The 19,567-nt window shown below is 35.8% G+C and overlaps 3 protein-coding genes across 7 annotated transcripts; 2 read left to right on the forward strand and 1 right to left on the reverse strand.

Annotated features, from left to right (window-relative positions):
* The first annotated feature begins 333 nt into the window (after positions 1–333).
* On the forward strand, positions 334–3,415 carry LOC110688445. 5 transcript variants are annotated; one of them, XR_002504597.1, is made up of 3 exons: positions 564–2,533; positions 2,687–2,739; positions 2,841–3,415. XR_002504597.1 is itself a non-coding variant. In XM_021865195.1 (2 exons), the coding sequence occupies exon 2, from the start codon at positions 959–961 to the stop codon at positions 2,510–2,512; it is 1,554 nt and encodes a 517-aa protein (XP_021720887.1). In that variant the 5' UTR covers positions 334–556; positions 924–958; the 3' UTR covers positions 2,513–3,415. The 5 variants fall into 5 exon arrangements, 2 of the variants coding, with proteins under 2 accessions (XP_021720887.1, XP_021720889.1); XR_002504598.1 differs by having other exon boundaries at positions 3,115–3,415; XM_021865195.1 differs by adding an exon at positions 334–556 and having other exon boundaries at positions 924–3,415.
* Positions 3,416–4,029: 614 nt separating this feature from the next.
* LOC110688446 (probable mediator of RNA polymerase II transcription subunit 37c) lies at positions 4,030–7,247 on the reverse strand. The gene is made up of 2 exons (XM_021865198.1): positions 6,890–7,247; positions 4,030–6,025 (listed from the first exon to the last, which is right to left on the reverse strand). The coding sequence occupies exons 1-2, from the start codon at positions 7,104–7,106 to the stop codon at positions 4,284–4,286; spliced, it is 1,959 nt and encodes a 652-aa protein (XP_021720890.1). The 5' UTR covers positions 7,107–7,247; the 3' UTR covers positions 4,030–4,283.
* Positions 7,248–9,620: 2,373 nt separating this feature from the next.
* On the forward strand, positions 9,621–19,281 carry LOC110688447 (inner membrane protein PPF-1, chloroplastic-like). The gene is made up of 11 exons (XM_021865199.1): positions 9,621–10,083; positions 11,362–11,472; positions 11,929–12,003; positions 12,494–12,554; positions 14,478–14,551; positions 14,656–14,760; positions 16,878–16,985; positions 17,123–17,223; positions 17,544–17,693; positions 17,785–17,899; positions 18,964–19,281. Exons 1-11 carry the CDS (start codon positions 9,763–9,765, stop codon positions 19,063–19,065), a joined length of 1,323 nt encoding a protein of 440 aa, XP_021720891.1. The 5' UTR covers positions 9,621–9,762; the 3' UTR covers positions 19,066–19,281.
* The last annotated feature ends 286 nt before the right edge of the window (positions 19,282–19,567 follow it).

Genomic DNA, 19,567 nt, shown 5'->3' on the forward strand with positions numbered 1-19,567 from the left:
TCTTGCTCCCTAACCATGCATCAAAAAGGGTGGCTTTAAAAAAACTAAGTTGGGCTTGGGCTGGACTATTATATCATATTAAACCACATAAACTCAAACTATGGCCCACATACCACTTTTCAAATAAACTAAAATTTGTGGCCCTAGCCCATCGATTACGTCTAGAGCCAACCAAATCCACCCATTAACCCTTCACCGTAACGTGCGTCATCATAGATCATCACCGTCTTCTCCTCAAGCTCAACAAACTCCAAACGGTAACTTTTCACCGTTAAAATCCATCAACGTCTAATTAACAGTGGACATTAACGCCATTTAATTTAATTTAATTGTAGAAAGGATAAACTCGTCTTTTTACTACGAGAAGAGAGGAAAGCTTGCCCCTGTTGTTGCCTCTCCCGGTTTCTCCCTCCCTCCCTCCTTCCTCCGTCTCTTTCTCTCTCCTCATTTTTGGAGCTCTGTCAATTTTCTTGTTGAAGATCTCAATTTTTTGCTGACCCAAAAAAAAAAAAAAAAAAAAAAAAATCCATACTTTTTATTCTTCTTCTCTTATAAGGTACTTTCTTGATTTTTCTCTTTCCTGATTTATATTACCCTTGATTTAAATTTCCTTTTTTTTTTTCTTTATTTATATATATTTTGGGTCGAGTCAATATTATCAGCTAATTACATATTTCTACTAGGGTTAGGTTTTGACCAATTAATCCTGTTGGTATTTTAGGTTTAGAAATTTATTGAATTTCTTGTTTAGCTGCTGAAAGTGATTATTTGATTGTTAAATTCAATTTTTGTGCAATTAGATATGAGATTGATGTATAGATATAGAAGTATGCTAAATATTAAGAATTGGAGGTGATTATGTGTGATTTTATCTAGTGATTAGCTTGAATTGACTTGGGGATTTGTTTGAAAAAATTCTTAAGACCCTTGAATATAGATTGTTGGGGGTGTGGATGATATGGGGGAAGATTTGTTAGCGAGCTTGTCAATGGAGAATCATCACCCATCAACATTGTTGTCAATGGATTCGAGTTCGAAATCTCATGAGGAAAAGGAAAGAGAGATTAGTAGGCATATAATATTGTCTCGTCCTGGTCCACCTGATATTAATCTGCCCTTATCGGCGGAGCGTAGTCCTCCGCCTCCTCAGACTTGGAATCAGGAGGCTTGTGATATGTTAGAGGTTGGATTAGGGACTCAGGTTTATGAACCGGAGACTCATGTGGTGGTTCCTAAGAATGGGAACGGGAATGGGAATGGGAATGGGAATGGAAATCGAAAGTGTGCTAAGAGGCTTGATAGTGTGTGGGGAGCTTGGTTCTTTTTTAGCTTCTACTTTAAGCCTTCGTTGAATGAGAAATCGAAGACCAAGATTGTGAGGGATGGTAATGGGGTTTCGGGGTTTGAGAAGTCTGATCTTCAGCTGGAGTCTTTCTTGGTACAACATGATATGGAGAATATGTATATGTGGGTTTTTAAGGAGAGGCCAGAGAATGCATTGGGGAAGATGCAATTGAGAAGCTACATGAATGGGCATTCGCGGCAAGGGGAAAGGCCGTTCCCTTTTAGTGTTGAAAAGGGTTTTGTTCGGTCTCACAAAATGCAAAGGAAACATTATCGAGGACTCTCTAACCCTCAATGCCTTCACGGGATTGAAATTGTTCGACAACCAAATCTTAGTGCTGTTGATGAGGAAGAGCAGAGGAGGTGGATGGAACTCACTGGAAGGGACCTCAGCTTTTCTCTTCCAGAAGAAGCTAGTGAGTTTGCTTCGTGGAGGAACCTTCCAAGCACAGAATTCGAACTAGAGAGACCACTTCCTGCCTTGAAGAGCACTGCCAATGGTCACTCAAAGAAATTGCTCAATGGCTCTGGATTGAACCTGTCCACTCAGCCATCTAACCATGTGAATGACGTATTTGATCTCTCTGCTGCTGCAACTAAGAAGAGGAAGGATGTCCCTGCTCATGGAAATGATGAAGATTCTTGTCTGCCAGCCAATACACATTCTTCTGATGGAACGCAAGATGCGGTAGAGGTGCATCCAATTGAACCCATGTGGGCCCCTGAATTCACTGGGGTTATGAGAAATGTTTATGGCCCAGTCACCTGTGCAAAATCTATCTATGAGGATGATGATGGGTACATGATTGTCATTAGTCTGCCATTCACAGATCTTCAGAAGGTGAAAGTTTCTTGGTGGAATACAATATCTCATGGCGTAGTCAAGGTCACATCTGTGAGCACAGCGTGCATGCCGTATATTCAGAGGAATGACAGAACGTTTAAGCTTACAGATCCTTCTCCTGAGCACTGCCCCCCTGGTGACTTTAAAAGGGAAATTCCTCTTCCTTCCCGAATTCCTGATGATGCCAAGTTGGAAGCTTATTTTGATAATTCTGGAACAGTTCTCGAAATTTCTGTGCCTAAGCCCCGTGTAGGTCCAGAAGAGCATGAGGTTCCAATTTGCCTTCGCTCTCATCTTGGTGGGAATGATCTCTTGTTGTCATGACTGAGGCTTATCTGAACTAAAGTAAGGGCAGCTCACATACTTGACGTTATCATTCTCTTGGTAGTTGCTAGGCTCCATATATATAGGAATTAGAAAGTCCCACATGTAGTACATGATGTTTTTGCCGTCTGACAAAAATCATAGGTCTGATTTTGTTCTTTTGCATTTGAATAGCTTTGAGTTTTGGGTTTGCGCCCGTCCTTCAAAGTCAAGTTCAGAGATTAATGGTAAGATCTTACTGCATTGTTATGTTTATTTTTTCTTCTATTTGATGGATTTAATGGTTTAGCGGTCATTGGATTTGTTATTTTGTGGAGGGTTCTTGCAGTACGCATGCGAATGAATGTGGAAACTGTATTACGAGACATAGCTGAACAGTGCAACTTTTGGTTGAAGTGTTTTCTTGTAGAACCTGGAAATTGTATAGTTGTACCATCTTTCTGAATAATGGATCAATACTGCAGATTGTTCTTTTGTCTACTCTCCCAACTCTATAATACTCTTGCAGCTAAATTCAGCAATTTCTGCAGATCAATCGTATAATGCCTCACAATGTTACCATATATTGTGCAGCTAACTTATTAAATACTGTTGACCAGCAGATCTTCAGCTGTCTTTGCTACTTTTGGGCGCCATTCTACCAAGCAGCAAAAAGCTGGATTGCCCAATCTGTGCGACAAGCCGGACTGCATGCCCCTAATGTTATGCAGATTACATGCATTGATTTGTACATGTATAGAAATAGTTTACATTCTGTAGATAAATTCTTTCGCCTCAGTGGCTTCTTTGTCATGATTCATTAATTTGTACGATTATAATCAAATATTAATGACAAGTCATAGTTTCCGTTGATTTTCTGGCAGCTGCCATTCTATCTGATTGTTAGTACTGGCTATGGATTTATATATTTATCACGAATCTTTGAATTTATTTATTCTGATTCATTGTACAGATGTAGTCATCACTATAGTAGTATAGTGTATTTTTTAACTACTCTCAGAAATTGTTAAGTGGAGCGGATGTATACTTGATTTCGCCGCATCTTCTTGATGTTGCTAAACGTCTTATTGGCTGCATTGTACACGCCTTCGAATGTTGTTTCTTATAGTGGAGAAGTTTTAAGCTGTTTTCATAATTAAAATTTATAACAAGAAATCCAGGCAAAACTGAGATTATTCCTGAATAATTTATTTGAGATTATACACACTGAAAATCTGTATAATTGTACAAAACAAATATTGCTACACCTTGATGTTTCTAAAGGTCAAATTGCAGGATGAACATCTGTACAAAGCAAATTTCAACACACCTTGATGTTTTTAAAGGTCAAAATTGGCTGCTATCGTACATATCTTCAACCTTAGTTTCTTATAGTTTAGAAGTTTAATCTTTTTACAGTATATAATTTGGATTCATAAGAAATCCAGGCAAAATTAAAATTATTCCTGACAAATTTTTATGAGAACTTGCATGATAAGCACATTCCATAAGTTAAACTGGATTTGAAACAGAAATAATGAAAGTCAAATTTTGGGGAATGAACATTACTTTATCATTATATAATTGTTGGTAAAACTAACAGGCAGAAAACAATTGTTAACTGCCAAAGTAGTCCACAATCGAGACTCAAATCTTTACTAATATATAGTAAAAAAAAAAAAAAAAACAAGTTTCCCCAAACCTTACTACTAAGGTACTAACACTAATAGCAGTATAAAAGCAATATCAGAATAAAAGCAAAAGCTCAGGTATTCCTCAAAACAGCAACAACTTAGTCAACCTCCTCAATCTTAGGACCAGGACCACTTGCACCACCAGCAGCAGGACCGTCTTCATCCATGCTAGCACCGCCCATATCAGGGCCAGCACCGCCTTGGTACATTTTTGCGATGATTGGGTTGCAAATACCCTCAAGCTCCTTCATCTTGTCCTCAAATTCATCAGCCTCTGCAAGCTGATTTCCATCCAACCACTGAATGGACTGTTCAATAGCATCTTCAATCTTCTTTTTGTCAGCTTCGGGCAACTTGGAAGCAATCTTGTCATCCTTGATAGTGTTACGCATGTTGTAAGCATAGTTCTCAAGGGCGTTCTTGGCTTCAACCTTCTTCTTGTGCTCTTCATCCTCTGACTTGTATTTCTCAGCCTCTTGCACCATTCTCTCAATTTCTTCCTTGGACAGTCTACCCTTGTCATTTGTGATTGTGATCTTGTTCTTCTGACCAGTAGTCTTGTCCTCGGCAGAGACATTAAGGATACCATTGGCATCAATATCGAAACAGACATTGATCTGAGGCACACCTCTTGGTGCAGGAGGAATGCCAGTGAGCTCAAACTTGCCCAACAGGTTGTTATCCCGAGTTCTGGTTCTCTCTCCTTCAAAGACCTGAATCAACACACCTGGTTGGTTGTCCGAGTATGTCGAGAACACCTGTTCCTTCTTCGTGGGGATTGTGGTGTTTCTTGGGATGAGCACTGTCATAACACCACCAGCAGTCTCCAACCCAAGAGACAGAGGAGTAACATCAAGCAACAGCAAGTCCTGCACCTTCTCATTACCTTCACCGCTCAAAATTGCAGCCTGAACAGCTGCACCATAAGCAACAGCTTCATCAGGGTTAATGCTCTTGCAGAGCTCCTTGCCGTTGAAGAAATCCTGAAGTAACTGCTGAACCTTTGGAATCCTAGTAGAACCACCAACAAGCACAACATCATCTACCTTAGTCTTATCCATCTTGGCATCCCTCAAACACTTCTCAACTGGCTCCATACACTTCCTGAACAGATCCATGTTCAACTCCTCAAAACGAGCTCGAGTAATGGTGGTGTAGAAATCAACTCCCTCGTAAAGAGAATCGATCTCAATAGTGGTCTGAGCAGTTGAAGACAATGTCCTCTTTGCCCTTTCACAAGCTGTCCTCAACCTCCTCAAAGACCTCGGGTTCCCACTAATATCCTTCTTGTGCTTCCTCTTAAACTCTTGCACAAAGTGATTCACCATCCTGTTATCAAAATCCTCACCACCAAGGTGAGTGTCACCAGCAGTTGCCTTAACCTCGAAAATTCCTTCTTCAATAGTCAACAATGACACATCAAAAGTACCACCTCCAAGATCAAAAATCAACACATTCTTCTCTCCGCTACTGCTAGCCTTCTTGTCAAGACCATACGCAATGGCAGCAGCAGTCGGCTCGTTAATGATACGCATGACATTAAGCCCAGAGATCACACCAGCATCCTTAGTAGCTTGGCGTTGGGAGTCATTAAAGTAAGCCGGAACCGTGACCACAGCATTCTTAATGGAAGAACCGAGGAACGCTTCGGCGATTTCCTTCATTTTTGTTAGGACCATAGATGAGATTTCTTCTGCAGAGAATTGCTTCTCCTCTCCCTTGTGATTGACTACAATCATGGGCTTGTCAGCTGGGCCAGCAATTACCTTGAATGGCCATAACTTCATATCAGCTTGCACTGATGGATCACTGAATCTTCTTCCAATCAATCGCTTGGCATCTATAACAATCAAAATTTCAAATATTTAATCAGAAATTTACCCAAGCACAATCAGAACAAAATTGGAGTACAAATATATACAACATAAAGTATATCTTCAATTCATAATATATTAAAAGCTACAAAAACAAGAAGCGTTCTAGAAATTATCTGACATTTCAAATAAATAACTTCGTATGATCTAACTAAAATACTCAATTAAATAAATTAATTATTTTAATATTTGGATCAAATGCAATTCACACAAAACCTTAAACATTATCAGATTATTAGCACCAATCCAAACTGTGATTCATGATGCCTAAGATTATTCCCTTAAATAAAATAATAAATCTTTCAACAACTCGTAGAAGTCGTAGTAAAATTCTATACAAAAACATAGAATGTCAGGATCCATAAATAAAATCATCGACAATATGCAAAATTCTTCTCTTGCACCTAACTAACTCATACTAATCATAATCAACCAAATAATCAAATATAATTAACCTGCAATTTACACAAAACCCTAAATCTTATGCGACTAATAATACCGATTTAAGACTCGTTAATCCATAAATGAGAAATTCGGAATACTAAAACACGTATCTAAACAAATATATTAAAAAATAAGATAAATCAACAAACTATTATTCTTGTCAACAGAAACATAAAGTGCCACGATCCATAAGCATAATCATCAACTATCCACCAAACGTTATCATACACTTAATTAACTCCTAAAATCATGTTTAACCATATAATCAACAGACATTAACCTACACAACAATAACCCTAACATAAAACAGAGTAAATACATGCATGATCATCTAAAAAAACTCAAAAATAAAATCATCAAATAACAGAAAGGAAAAGAAATCATACCGAAAACAGTGTTAGTAGGATTCATGGCGACCTGATTCTTAGCAGCATCACCAATCAAACGCTCAGTATCAGTGAACGCAACATAAGACGGCGTCGTTCGATTCCCTTGATCATTTGCAATGATCTCAACACGATCGTGTTGCCACACTCCAACACACGAGTATGTCGTGCCGAGATCGATTCCGATCGCCGGGCCTTCACCCTTTCCAGACGACATTTCTGTAACCCTAGCAAAACTCAAACTAACAGAGAAACTTTTCCTTTTTTTTTTTTTTGATTTTTTGAGAGCTTAGTTTTTTTTTTTTTTTTTAAGCTGTGAAAAAATTTGAATGAGATTGAAAGAGAAGAAAAGGGGTGTTTTTTATAAGACTAAAACGTCATTTCGAGAAGGTTCTGGTTCGTTCGTAAATCCTAAACCCTCTTATCTTCTTCCATCTGTCATTTGAAGGGTTTCCCGCTTTTTTTTGTTTTTTTTTTTTTTTTTGGTTACTCGTTTTTAATGGGGCGAAAAATTTGGATTCGAGAAAATTCTGACTTGGGGTGTTTTAGGGTTTTTTAATGTTTTTCGATTTGGTCGGAGAAAGGTGAGCCGTTGGATTTAGATCTACTATTTTTGAGTTGGACTCGTGGATATAACTTTTATTACGTTGGGTTGGTTTGGTTGGTTCGAAATTTTCCCCTTGGGAGCGAGCCAATGAGGAGGAAGTTCTAGAGAATACTCAAGGTGATTTTACCGGGTCATTTTGTTTTTGGTCAAATTTAACCTCGTTTTTGTAGGTCCAACATGACGCTTGCTTTAGTATGGAAAACTTTTATTTTTTTACGGAAGTATGAAAAACAATTTTAATTACAGTCTAAAATTTTAAAAAAAATTACTTCATATCATAATTTTTTTTTTTTTCTCATACCTTAACGCTTTTTTGACAAGTAGAAACCTGTTCTTTTGAGCTGTTGTGCTCTGCTAAAATCTGTTATGCTAAGTATTAATAAATTGTTTTGCTTTGCTCAAAAGAACAGGCTCTAACAAGCTTATTAAATTCTCGTAAAAACTTTAACGTATACAAGTAATTTGTAGTAAGACCATATAATTAATGTTCTTTAAAGAAAAGAAAAAAATTTGATGATCTGATGAAAAATATACAATTTTTTTAGGGTAATTATATATGTAGCCCTTAAGGTTATATATAAGCATTAAATGTACTTCTTAAAATGGAATTAAGTTGGGAATTCATGACAAAATCACGCACAGATCGATGTAATTAATGTTTTTTCATCAATATTTCCTTTTTGAGCTTCTTATACATAGAGTTATGTTTATCATTTTCCTTTTTTTTATGTTACTATTATACATTGTGAAATTAACGCATACAATAATATTTTGTCGACTAATTTAGTTAGTTAAAATATTTAAAAGTGCGTAATAGTATTTAAAACATGAGATCAACTTTTGTTGTATTATTAACTCTATTTATGTCCAAAAAGTTATATGATTATTAAAGGTGGAATGCCAACAAATGTCTATTATTGAATATTTGAATTCATTCGACCCGATAGTGTTCATTTTGGGAACGTGCAATGCGAAAGTTGTATCATTTAGGTGTACCTTGCAATTGGTGATAATGTGATATTATTATATTCGTAATGTTATTAAAAAAAATTAAAAAAAAAAAAGAAAAAAACAACCACTTTTAATAGTGTTTGTACCAAACAAGCACCAGTACTGCTCATAGAGTAAAAGACATCTCTCTTGAATTCTCATACTTCAAACATTGCATTTTTTTTAAAAAAAAGAAAGAAAAAAGGTAGTTTCAAACACCCATAACATCCACTTTGTGTACCCCAATTCTCAAGATTCTTTATGCCATCAAGCACCTCCTTAATAACTTTAAGAATTGTGGTGGTTTAATTTCTTCAAAATCGCTAGAACAACCTTTGTCATTTCTAAAAAGTGAGTGCAATTCCTAGAGTATGTCTAGGTTTTGCAGGCATTTTCTTTTATTTGTTTGTTGAATTTGGATATGTGGCTGGATTGCTCTAGTGATCTACGAGTATAATTTCTTTGATCAATCTTAGGCAATTGGTTGTGAGAATTAAAACTACGACTTATTATAGATTACAAATAAAATTTTAAAATCTACTCAATCTAGAATTGGCAAATTCAATCCCTATGATCTCAATTCATTATTAACTAGCCTTTAGTGCGTTCGTGGATCATAGATTACCTACCATTTATTGGGAGAGAAAGCGAGTGACATTAACAATGCTCAAAATTAAAATAATTCGTTGTTATATACAAGGGGTGTTTGACAATTGGCTTTTTGCCTAACTTTTGACTTTTTAGTTTGGTCAAACAGCTAAAAAATATGTTTGATAGTTGGTTTTTAAGTTGGTTTTTCTGCCAAAAGCCAAAAGTTAATAAGAGTAGCGTTTTATATTGGCTTTTAACCTGTTGGCCCACTTTATCACTAATAAACAGCTAACAACCATTAATAATTTTACCAAACACTTTTGTAAACAGCCGTCTTAAACAACTAATTTAAAAAGTCAATCTATACTGCTAATATTTCTAGCTAGTCAAACAAGCTAAACAAACAAGCCAACAGCCAACGGCTAACCACTGATTGCCAAACAACCCCACATACTAATAACAAACGTGTCACTCAACCATTGGCCACAATTAAAAAAAATCCCCCTCCAAATTCCATAATTTCGTTTAAACGGATAATGCGTAGAAATAAAAAACAACGAATAGCAGCCCTTGTTCCACCACCACCACCTCTTCCCATTCTACGCTGAAACACAATCCAACCCAAATTCCCATTTTCTCTCTCATCATCTCATGACCAATTGAATCCTTCTTCCCCTCTCCTTCAATGGCGAGAACCCTAATTTCATCCTCGCCATTTTTCGGAACTGTATTACCTTCGAAATCATATCGCCATGGTATTTACTCTCTTCCTCATCGAAGCAAAATTATCAGTACTACTGTGAAGTTCAGTTTCCAGGAAATTCCTCCAATTTCTTCGATTGATAGTTCGATTGATTTGAGCGCGGTTTTTAGTAGAGCTGAAAGTCTTATTTATACTCTTGCTGATGCTGCTGTTACGGCTTCTCCTGACGCTTCTGTAGCTCCGGTTCAGAAAAATGGTGGATGGTTCGGGTTTATTTCGGACGCCATGGAAGTTGTTTTGAAGGTATATTCAATTGTTTGTATGAATTTTGTAATTGTTATGTTTTGTTGTGCGAAATTATACGTATAAATTGATTATGTATGATTTTGTTTGTGGTTTGTGAGATTGTTGAATTGCCTAGCAAAGGTGCTGATTAAGTAATTGAATTAGGATATATAATAAGAATTTTCGATGTTTATGCAATTGATTTTGATTACAACATAGTCTTGTTGTTTGACTGGCTAGTAGTATGAATTTTGTAATTGTTATGTTTTGTTGTGCAAAATTATACGTATAAATTGATTATGTATGATTTTGTTTTTGATTTGTGAAATTGTTGAATTGCCTAGCAAAGGTGCTGATTAAGTAATTGAATTAGGACATGTTATAAGAATTTTTGATGTTTAAACAATTTATTTTGATTACAATATAGTCTTGTTGTTTTACTAGCTAATAGTCATAAGTTGCTGCTTGTTTTTTTGTGATTGGTGGATTAGTTAGTGAATAGTGATTAAGAAAAGATTATTCTGCGGTCAAATGATGAAAATTTGGAAGGTTTGGTTTCAGATGTTTAGTAAAATTTTCCAGTGATTTTGACATATTAAGGTTGAAGTTTGGAAATCTTGACATTATTTTGTTTAGAAAATTAGAAGTATGTTGATTTACTGCTAGTTATGATATTGTTCACATGTATAGTCTTATGTCATAATAACAAAATTGGTTGATGAGTACATGGAGGTGGAATGTGTTGTGATACCTGTAAAGCAAGGAGAAATAGGATCTGTGATGAAGATATTCACGATAGGGTTAGAGTGGAAGTTGAGGCTATTGAGCATAAGGTGAAGGACACCAATAGTGATGGTTTGTACATATTCGACGTCAATGCCACTATGCCAGGAGGTATTGGTCCGGAGAATGAAGTGTTGGGAATTGGGATGATAAAGATATTAAAAGGAGTTGAGGATTTTTAAGGATGGCATGGATAGAAGAGCTACAAAAGGACATTAATGAACTCGATATCCTGGAATTTATAGCCTTAAGAGTAGAAGAAAAGGGTTTACACAAGAAAATCATGAGTATGGCATACCTTGGGAATTAAAGGTTATGATTTAATGGTTCTTATTGGTAACACAAATTTTTCAGTTTGTCTGGTGTTTAAGGTAAGTTGTGTATTACATGACCTTTGCAAACTTGGTATTGTGTAAAGTTCATTAGTTGATTTTTGTTGTATAACTTGTTACTTAAAATATGCAAATGTATTTAAATTGTGAACCATACTTTTTTTTTTTTTTTACTGGATAGGTTCTGAAGGATGGGCTCTCAACTTTACATGTGCCTTATTCATATGGATTTGCAATCATATTACTTACCGTCCTCGTGAAAGTAGCAACTTTTCCTTTGACAAAGCAACAGGTTTGTGCTTCACTCTAGACTCTCCCTCTGCACATCTTAATTGGAAAAAATTAATAACCAATGACTTGCTTCTGAAAAGGTTGTTCAAAATGAGTGTACGACACATATCTTGTCCTTAAAATATCCTGACCTACTGCATAATTTCGACATAGTTTTGCACGTCCAAGAATCCTACTCATTGATCTCTGGTTCAGATATTGGCATGCCATCAACTCATCAAGGTTGAAAGCCCCTTTATAATTGAGTGTATGCCCATGCAGCATATGCATCTGCATAAATATAAACAAATGTCTGCTTTAGCTTCACAATTCTCTCAAAGGGAGAAAATCAAATACAAACTTAGGAAGCTTCCCAGTTGAAACTAGGACGGTGTGATTTGACTGAAATCTGAATAACGTGAATTGCTTGGTGCTTTTATAATAGTGAATGGCTTGTTGACATCTCTCTTGTTTACAGGTTGAATCAACGATGGCAATGCAAAATCTCCAACCAAAGATAAAAGCCATACAAGAAAGATACAAAGGAAATCAGGTTGTTAGCCTTTCGCCGTATTGTACTGTTTTTAATACCCTATATTGGTTGTTGCTTGAGCTGGTTTTGGAACTTTCACGTGTCGCTCATTTCCAGCATAGTGCAGCATTAAAAATTCCTCTGTGATTAACATATGTTTTCTGATGTTATTGCACCATTTATCAAGTTTTACTTTTATAAGAAATTAAGGATCTATCAAACCGAATAATCAAAAGGGTGAACTTGTCATGTGGCAAGATTAAATTGAAGCTAGTGCAATACATTTGGTGTGCAGTGTGCTTGTCATATATTGCGAAGTGCAATACATTTGGTGTGCAGTGTGCTTGTCATATATTGCCAAAGCAATAAAATTCCATTATTTTGCCTTATTGTCTATTACCCTTCTACTCTTTTTCCTCCTATAACAATTGACAACAATGATATAATTGATGTTATTGCAATTGTCATATAGGAACATGTTTTGATGAGGCTATTTGTTATTTTTTTTCAGGAAAGAATTCAACTCGAGACATCACGTCTTTACAAGCAGGCTGGGGTCAATCCATTGGCAGGTGAATCTCTCTTATGAATTCATATCTTTTTTTTATTTATTTTTATGTCTGGAGTATTTTCTTTACTTTCAAACTTGTTAACCCCTTCAGTTGTTACTATATATTTTCACTTTTATTTGGCGAGGAATGAGGATGTAAAGGAATTTGATTGAATTAGAATAAGAACTAGATGAATCCCGACCCATGCTCGGTTTTTTAAAATTATTGATGATTAAAATATAGAAGTTTGTAGAGAAATATAACCCAATAGTCAATTATAATAATAGTCTTCAAAAAAAAAATAATAATAATAAATAAATATGATGAATTTCCTAGGCATTTTAATGCTTCTACTCCCCCCCCCCCCCCCAAAAAAAAAAAAAAAAAAAAAAGTAGAGTTTAGGAGGGAAAATTCCCTCCTAAAAATTCCAATTTAGGGCATGCTTGGATTGAGAGTAATGTGTTACTAGGGAAATAAGAGTCAAACTAAACAAAATGAATGTAAATATAGGGGAGGAGGAGATAATGATGGAGTGATTGCAAGGAGTTTTATGTAATGGTGGTGTGGTGATAGGGGGAACTATTAGGTCTATTACCCTCATTTTAAGGGTAATGGTTACACTAGGGGGAGGGTGATTAACTATTATCCTCATTATGAGGATGATGATTCCTCCACCTCTCTCTTTTCCTCATGTCACAGATACCTTATTCATTTATAAACACCTTATCTCCCTACAACACCACCTCTAATCACTTATATTTTTCCTAACTTGACTTTTATTAGCCCCTTTATTTTTTAACCCCAATCTAAGCATGGCCTTAGTATAGAGTAATAGATAGATAGGATGAGAAATGAGATGGAAGTTGTTTTTCAAGAAATAGTACATTATTGGAAACAACCATTTTGTTTGTAGCTAGGTTTAGATTTTCACAACCCTTTTTTAACATGACGATTTTAAACAAACACACAAGGTTCAAATCTGGATTCCAACTTTGTTATATCATCTATATGCTATTATGAAAATAAAGGATAAACTTTTCTACTTTTGATGCTGCTAATTGTGAAAGGTAGCATATGATCTACTACACAACTCGTTACGTAGTTGGAAGAGTCGACAATGAAAGCTTTTTCTTTTTAGCTCAGCCAATTTTATTTAACATCCATTATTCCATTTGGTAAGGAAAAATTGTTAATAGATAATTATAGCTCCAGTGAATCAGTCTCTTACCATGCAAATTTATTTGTACTAAATGTAGCGAATAACAGGAGGAATATATTTAGGAAAGAATGATAGCAACTAAAAGTCTAAGAGTTTAATTGAATGCTGACTTGGACATTGGTTCTAGTTCGACATGCCTTTTAATTTTTTTTTCTTCTTTTAGAACGGGTAGGGAACCTGAAGTCTGGCAGAAAATCCGAATTAATTGGAGCAACTGACCTTCTGACTTCCTTCAATCTTGTACTTGGGCCTGGATATATGGTCTGAATATGAGTTGGTTGTCCTGCAGGCATCTTTCTGGTTTGTCTTGTTTCTTAGCTGGTCCAATCTCTTAGTTGGTCTCCACTAATCTACTATGTAGATTATGTTGAGCAACTTTCCCTGATTGTGTTTGTCCCTGGTCAATTCAACACAATTATTATACGTAGTAATTTTTCATATATAGTCATAATACTAAAATGATAAGTGGCAATCACGCAATCTTATATGTTGTGTCTTATAGCTTGGTGGTTACCTGGTCTGCAGTTATATATTGACAGTGACTCTGTGAGGTATATTATGGTCAGGGACTTTGGCAAAATTCCAAATTCTTTATAATGACTGCTAGCCAAATGCTGCTTAAACATTAAATTTATACCATCTTAACTTTCTCTTGTTACCATCTGTTTTGATGGTATGGAAGATATACTGATGTCTTAGTTTCTCCTACATTCACATTTTATAGGGTGCTTACCAACTTTGGCAACAATACCGGTCTGGATAGGATTGTATCAAGCTCTTTCGAATGTAGCTAATGAGGTATTTAGCGAGCTATGTGCTGATAAATTTCCTTTTTAAAGTAAACTCATATATTACTTTTGCATTTAAGTATTAACTGGCCATCTGAACTTTTGTACTTGAAGGGACTGCTGACAGAAGGTTTTTTTTGGATTCCTTCTTTGGGCGGGCCAACTACAATTGCTGCACGCCAAAGTGGGGCCGGCATCTCCTGGCTCTTTCCTTTTGTGGTACTTTTGCCTTGAAACTAGTGAACTTATTCTAGCAATAATCTCTTCTCTGTCATGTTTAATTCTCCAATGGACATCATGTGCTAATTGTTTACTTGCTTGATACTTTTGAATTAAACTAAGATTGCAATTTTTATTCATTTTACTTTGACTATATTTTATGTGCTTATAAATTGCCAAGGACATGATTTGACTATTTTGGTTAAATGCCTAGATTTTTAGTGATTGGTTATTGTTTTATTGGTTTAGATTGTAGTGCCTTCCCTTTACAAAGCCCACTTTAAATAGGGTTTGTACTTTTTTGAGGAGACTACAACTTTTTAGATAGGCGAATATCTTGATATTTTTTTTCTTAGAGTTTTCTTTGGAGCTAGTAAATCTGGGAGTTGAGTTTAAGAATACTTTATATATTTTTAAGCTGGATTCAATTGCTGTCAATTAAGGTCTATATTGGGTCCATAATAGTTTAACAATTTAGCTATAATCACTTTTTGAAGTTGGTTAGTGTAAAACTGTGAAGAGAAACTGAAGGGAAATTGGGTCACAGTAGAAATGTGCGGAGCCAAACCTGATGTGATGAAAGATAATTCTTAATGAGAGATCTTCAGTCAGTGATCAGAATGTATGTGTGTATATTACTAAATGTTTTTCTGTTTTAGGCTTGAAATGGCCACAATCGCTTGCCAATCGTGGCTATATCCTTGTAAAATCAACAAGAACCTTTCATCTTTTATAACTTGTCTTTAGACCCCCTGGAGATTTCAGTTTTCTATTGGTGGAGAGAAATGCCGTGGATTTGCTGTAGAGATTGATTTTTAATCTGTATGGTTTGAATTTTATTTACAGGGATTTGTAAAAACAGAGAGGATAATATTATTATAAAGAGGTCAAAATGTTTCAGTTAGTTCATTCTATGGAATGGCACAATTGTTAGTAGAATCTGGATGGTAAAGTGTATATAATATACAAGGGAATGGAGCGAAAGGCATTGAAATGACTGATTATGGATCAGAGAGGTTGAATTGTGATTTTAATGATTTAGAGTGGAAACTAATTGCAATTGACACCCACAATAACAATGAAGAAAGCAAGCAATCAACCCAGAACAAGTAATGAAGAAATAAGCAAATTAAAGGAGACGATGTTACCGTGGGTCGTGGGAAAACCCGAGAACCGGGAGCAAAACCAACCTTACCGTATGGAGTAGGATGATGGATGAACTCAAGAATACAAGCATGAGTTGTAGGAGATTTCAATGCTCCTCACAAAACCTCTCATAAACCCTCAAGAAGTGTTTAAATGTTTGTGAATACTTCATAAAAGTGGGCTAAGGTAATATAGTCTAGGGCTTTCGAAACAATCCAACGGCTAAGATTAAAACACACCGCAAACCCAAAGAACCGAGCCGCAAAACAGGGTCATGAGGTTCGGGCGAACCATCCCCTGGTTCAGGCAAACCTTTGGTGGTTCGGGTGAACTCCTCTTGAGGTTCGGCCAAACTTTTAGGCAGTGAGTTTGAGCCAAATTTCCAACTTCATGTTCAGTCAAACCTCCAAGCTGTGCGGGCGAACCTCGCAGCACTTCTTCAACCTAATTGCAACTCCTTATGCATCCTTGATTCCTTGAATTGATCTTTTGCCATACCAATCCTACAACGAGGGAGTTGTCTGCTGTGTTTTTTAGCTTTTGACTCTGGGTTGTTATCACTTGCATAGCTCCTTTTTTTTTCTTCTGTTTTTTTTTTTTTTTTTTTTTTTTTTTTTAAATTTTTTTTTTTTTAATAACTTTTTCCTCATTGTAATCGCTTCAGCAGCAAATTAATCATCTTTCACTCATATATTAGCTGGCCAGTCTAACAGCTGAGCTGCTGGCCACAAATCATTCAGAAAGTCTTTCCTCAGCTCCCTTCATTTTTCTTTTTCTGTTTGAGTCATTGCTGCTTGCTTATCAGTTTTTTTGTTTGTCTTCTTTCCTATAATATAAGCTCGGGTACTTATTTGTTACTCATTGACTTATATTTTCATGTCATGTTCTAAAGGATATACAATTATACATCTTATGAGTGCTGAATTTGTTTATGGTCTTGTGAATCACAATCTTTTCATGCCACCTTGCAGGATGGTCACCCCCCTATTGGCTGGAGTGATACTGCAGCCTATCTTGTTCTGCCCGTTCTGCTAGTTGTCTCGCAATATGTTTCGATGGAGTTGATGAAGCCTCCCCAAGTAATGATATTTCTTCTGTTTTTTATCCTTCACCTTTTTTTTTTTTTTTAAAAAAAAAAAGATAAAAATAATTATATATATATATATATAAATTTTAAATTTAATGTTAATAATTGCTGAAAGAAATTCTTGGACAGACTGACCCGTCTCAGAAGAATTCACTTCTCGTTCTCAAGTTCCTTCCTCTTATGATTGGCTATTTTTCCTTATCCGTCCCATCCGGATTATCCATCTACTGGTCTGTTCCCAAATCCTTCTTTCCTTTCCCATTTATCTTGATTGTTGTAGCATCTCATACTATTCGCATATACCTGCATTGGCAGCACCATAATGGTATCATACTATCATGTATAACTGGTCATAGTTTTGGAGGAATGTTCCTCTATTAAATCGTGATGAAACTTATATTTCTTTAGTTAAAATCAGTACTAGAAAAAAATGTTTTATCAGACTTGTTTTTGTTCCATGACTTGAACTATAGTCAATAGTACAAAGGAATGTCAAATATACTTTATCGTAAACGACTCATCCTCTAAACTATACAATTTTGGTTGACAGGTTTACAAATAATGTCCTCAGTACTGCACAGCAGGTATGGTTACGCAAATTTGGTGGTGCTAAGCCTGTTGTGAATGAGAACGCCAGTGGAATTATTAGTGCTGGAAAGGCAAAGCGGTCTGTATCCCAACCTGCTCAAATTGATGACAGGTTTGAATCATTCTCAGATGTTATAACTTCGATATTTTTGTGTTTCTCTTGACAGCTAACCTAATATTCCTCTTAAAAATATTTAAAATAGGTCTAGACAATTCAAAGGAGAAGTGAGAAGGCAAGAAATGAGCAAAGCACTACCAGATGATCAGGCATCTGTTATTGATTCTGAAATAGGGTCAGATGATGAATTGAAAGAAACAGTGAGTAGCTGACCATGGATATATTATATATGAACAGATGTCACTAAGGCTAATAGTCTTTAACTGTTTGCTAAATTCCCAGAAAGCTTTATGTTGGTGGCAGTCCTGACCCTTGGCATGCTAGTGTTAGTAGATAACATTTCTTCGTGTAAAATACTTTGTTGTTCATGTTTGTGGGGACTTGGACTGCTCATCTAACTTGGTGCATATGTTCTTGTGTGGCCATGGTATGGAATGATATATAATTAATATATTACATCAAACTTGAATTGATTTTGAGTCATTTGTATTATAAGATGTTTAAAGTTTTGAAGCCAGTTGATAGCTAATAAGGCATGTGTTGTTTAAACTTTTAACCATTTCTAAAGTAGTATTTTATGACTGATGGTTATGAAGTGGATTCTGCCCATTCTGGAACCATACCTATCTTATGGTATGTCAGATTTATGAAACTATCACTTTAAGTGTAACTAATGAAATGCCTTACAGTTGGCTTGGTAATTATCTTTTTGATCCACACATCGGTGAGTAGCACTGGAGATAGTTTTAAACTTTTATGTGTAATTGCATTGATGTGTTGTAGTGTATATAATTGTGGGCATTGAGATTGATAAGAAATACCAAATTTCTTATTTCTGGACCTTATATAGAAAGTGCTTGTTGCATGTCGAAGAACTGTAATGTGTATATTTTCCTCGACTAATCAAATTACTGTGTAAAATTATGTCTCCAAAGGATGGAGACCTGTAGTTCTTATTTTCTTGAGTGCCATTGTGCATCTTGTGTTCAAGAGGAATGTATGTGTGAGCCACTGTTCTTTTGTTTTGTAGTGGATTTCTGTATAAAATTTAGGAGTGAAACATCATCTTGGTGCTATAATGGCTTGAATATTATTCCTTTGACCTGAAGCTCTCTGATTATCGGTATTTAAATTTAATTCCTTTGTTTGAAAATTTTCCATGCTTCCATTATTCAGCTGTACTCCGAGAGTCATGTAATGATATAAAAGTGCTAACTTGGTAATTTAATGCGGATGATTCATTCTTGTGAGCATGTTTTGACAGGATGAATTGGAAGAGGCATATGCATCAAGTAGCAGCAAGCAGAATCCCAAGTATTCCACTCCAAAGAAGAGTAAGCGATCAAAGCGGAAGCGTGTGGGTTAATTGCATTAGTTGTATGTAGTTACTATTTAGTTTTGTATATTTATTGAAATCATACCCTAGTCACTAGTCAGTGTCATAGTTGCCGTTTAAATGGCTTGTTTGTTTCCACATTTTATTTACCATTGCCCTTTCCATGTAATTTGGGCTGACCACATTTTTGTAAAACTAAAATGTTACAATATTAAATAAGAATTAAAAGCAACCACAATCCTCGCACACCCTATTGTCATTGTTATCTTGTGTAGTTTTATGTAGTAGAAGGTGTGTAGTGCCCAGATTTTACATGAGCTCATTCTAGCAGATATTTTGGTTTTGTTGATTCTTTGCTGGACTCCGTATTGAAGAGCAATGTCTGGATTGTTGGTAGTCCACTGAGTTGTACTTGTTTGTACATTCTAGCTGAGTTGAAGTGTAGCTGGAGCCTCCTATCAGTATTTTCACCCCTATCTTTATAAAACATACTAACTGCTCTTTGTGTATGATCTTTGGTTATCTGTCTAAA

The sequence above is a fragment of the Chenopodium quinoa genome, unplaced genomic scaffold (assembly GCF_001683475.1).
Source record: "Chenopodium quinoa cultivar QQ74 unplaced genomic scaffold, ASM168347v1, whole genome shotgun sequence".
NCBI lineage: Eukaryota > Viridiplantae > Streptophyta > Magnoliopsida > Caryophyllales > Amaranthaceae > Chenopodium > Chenopodium quinoa.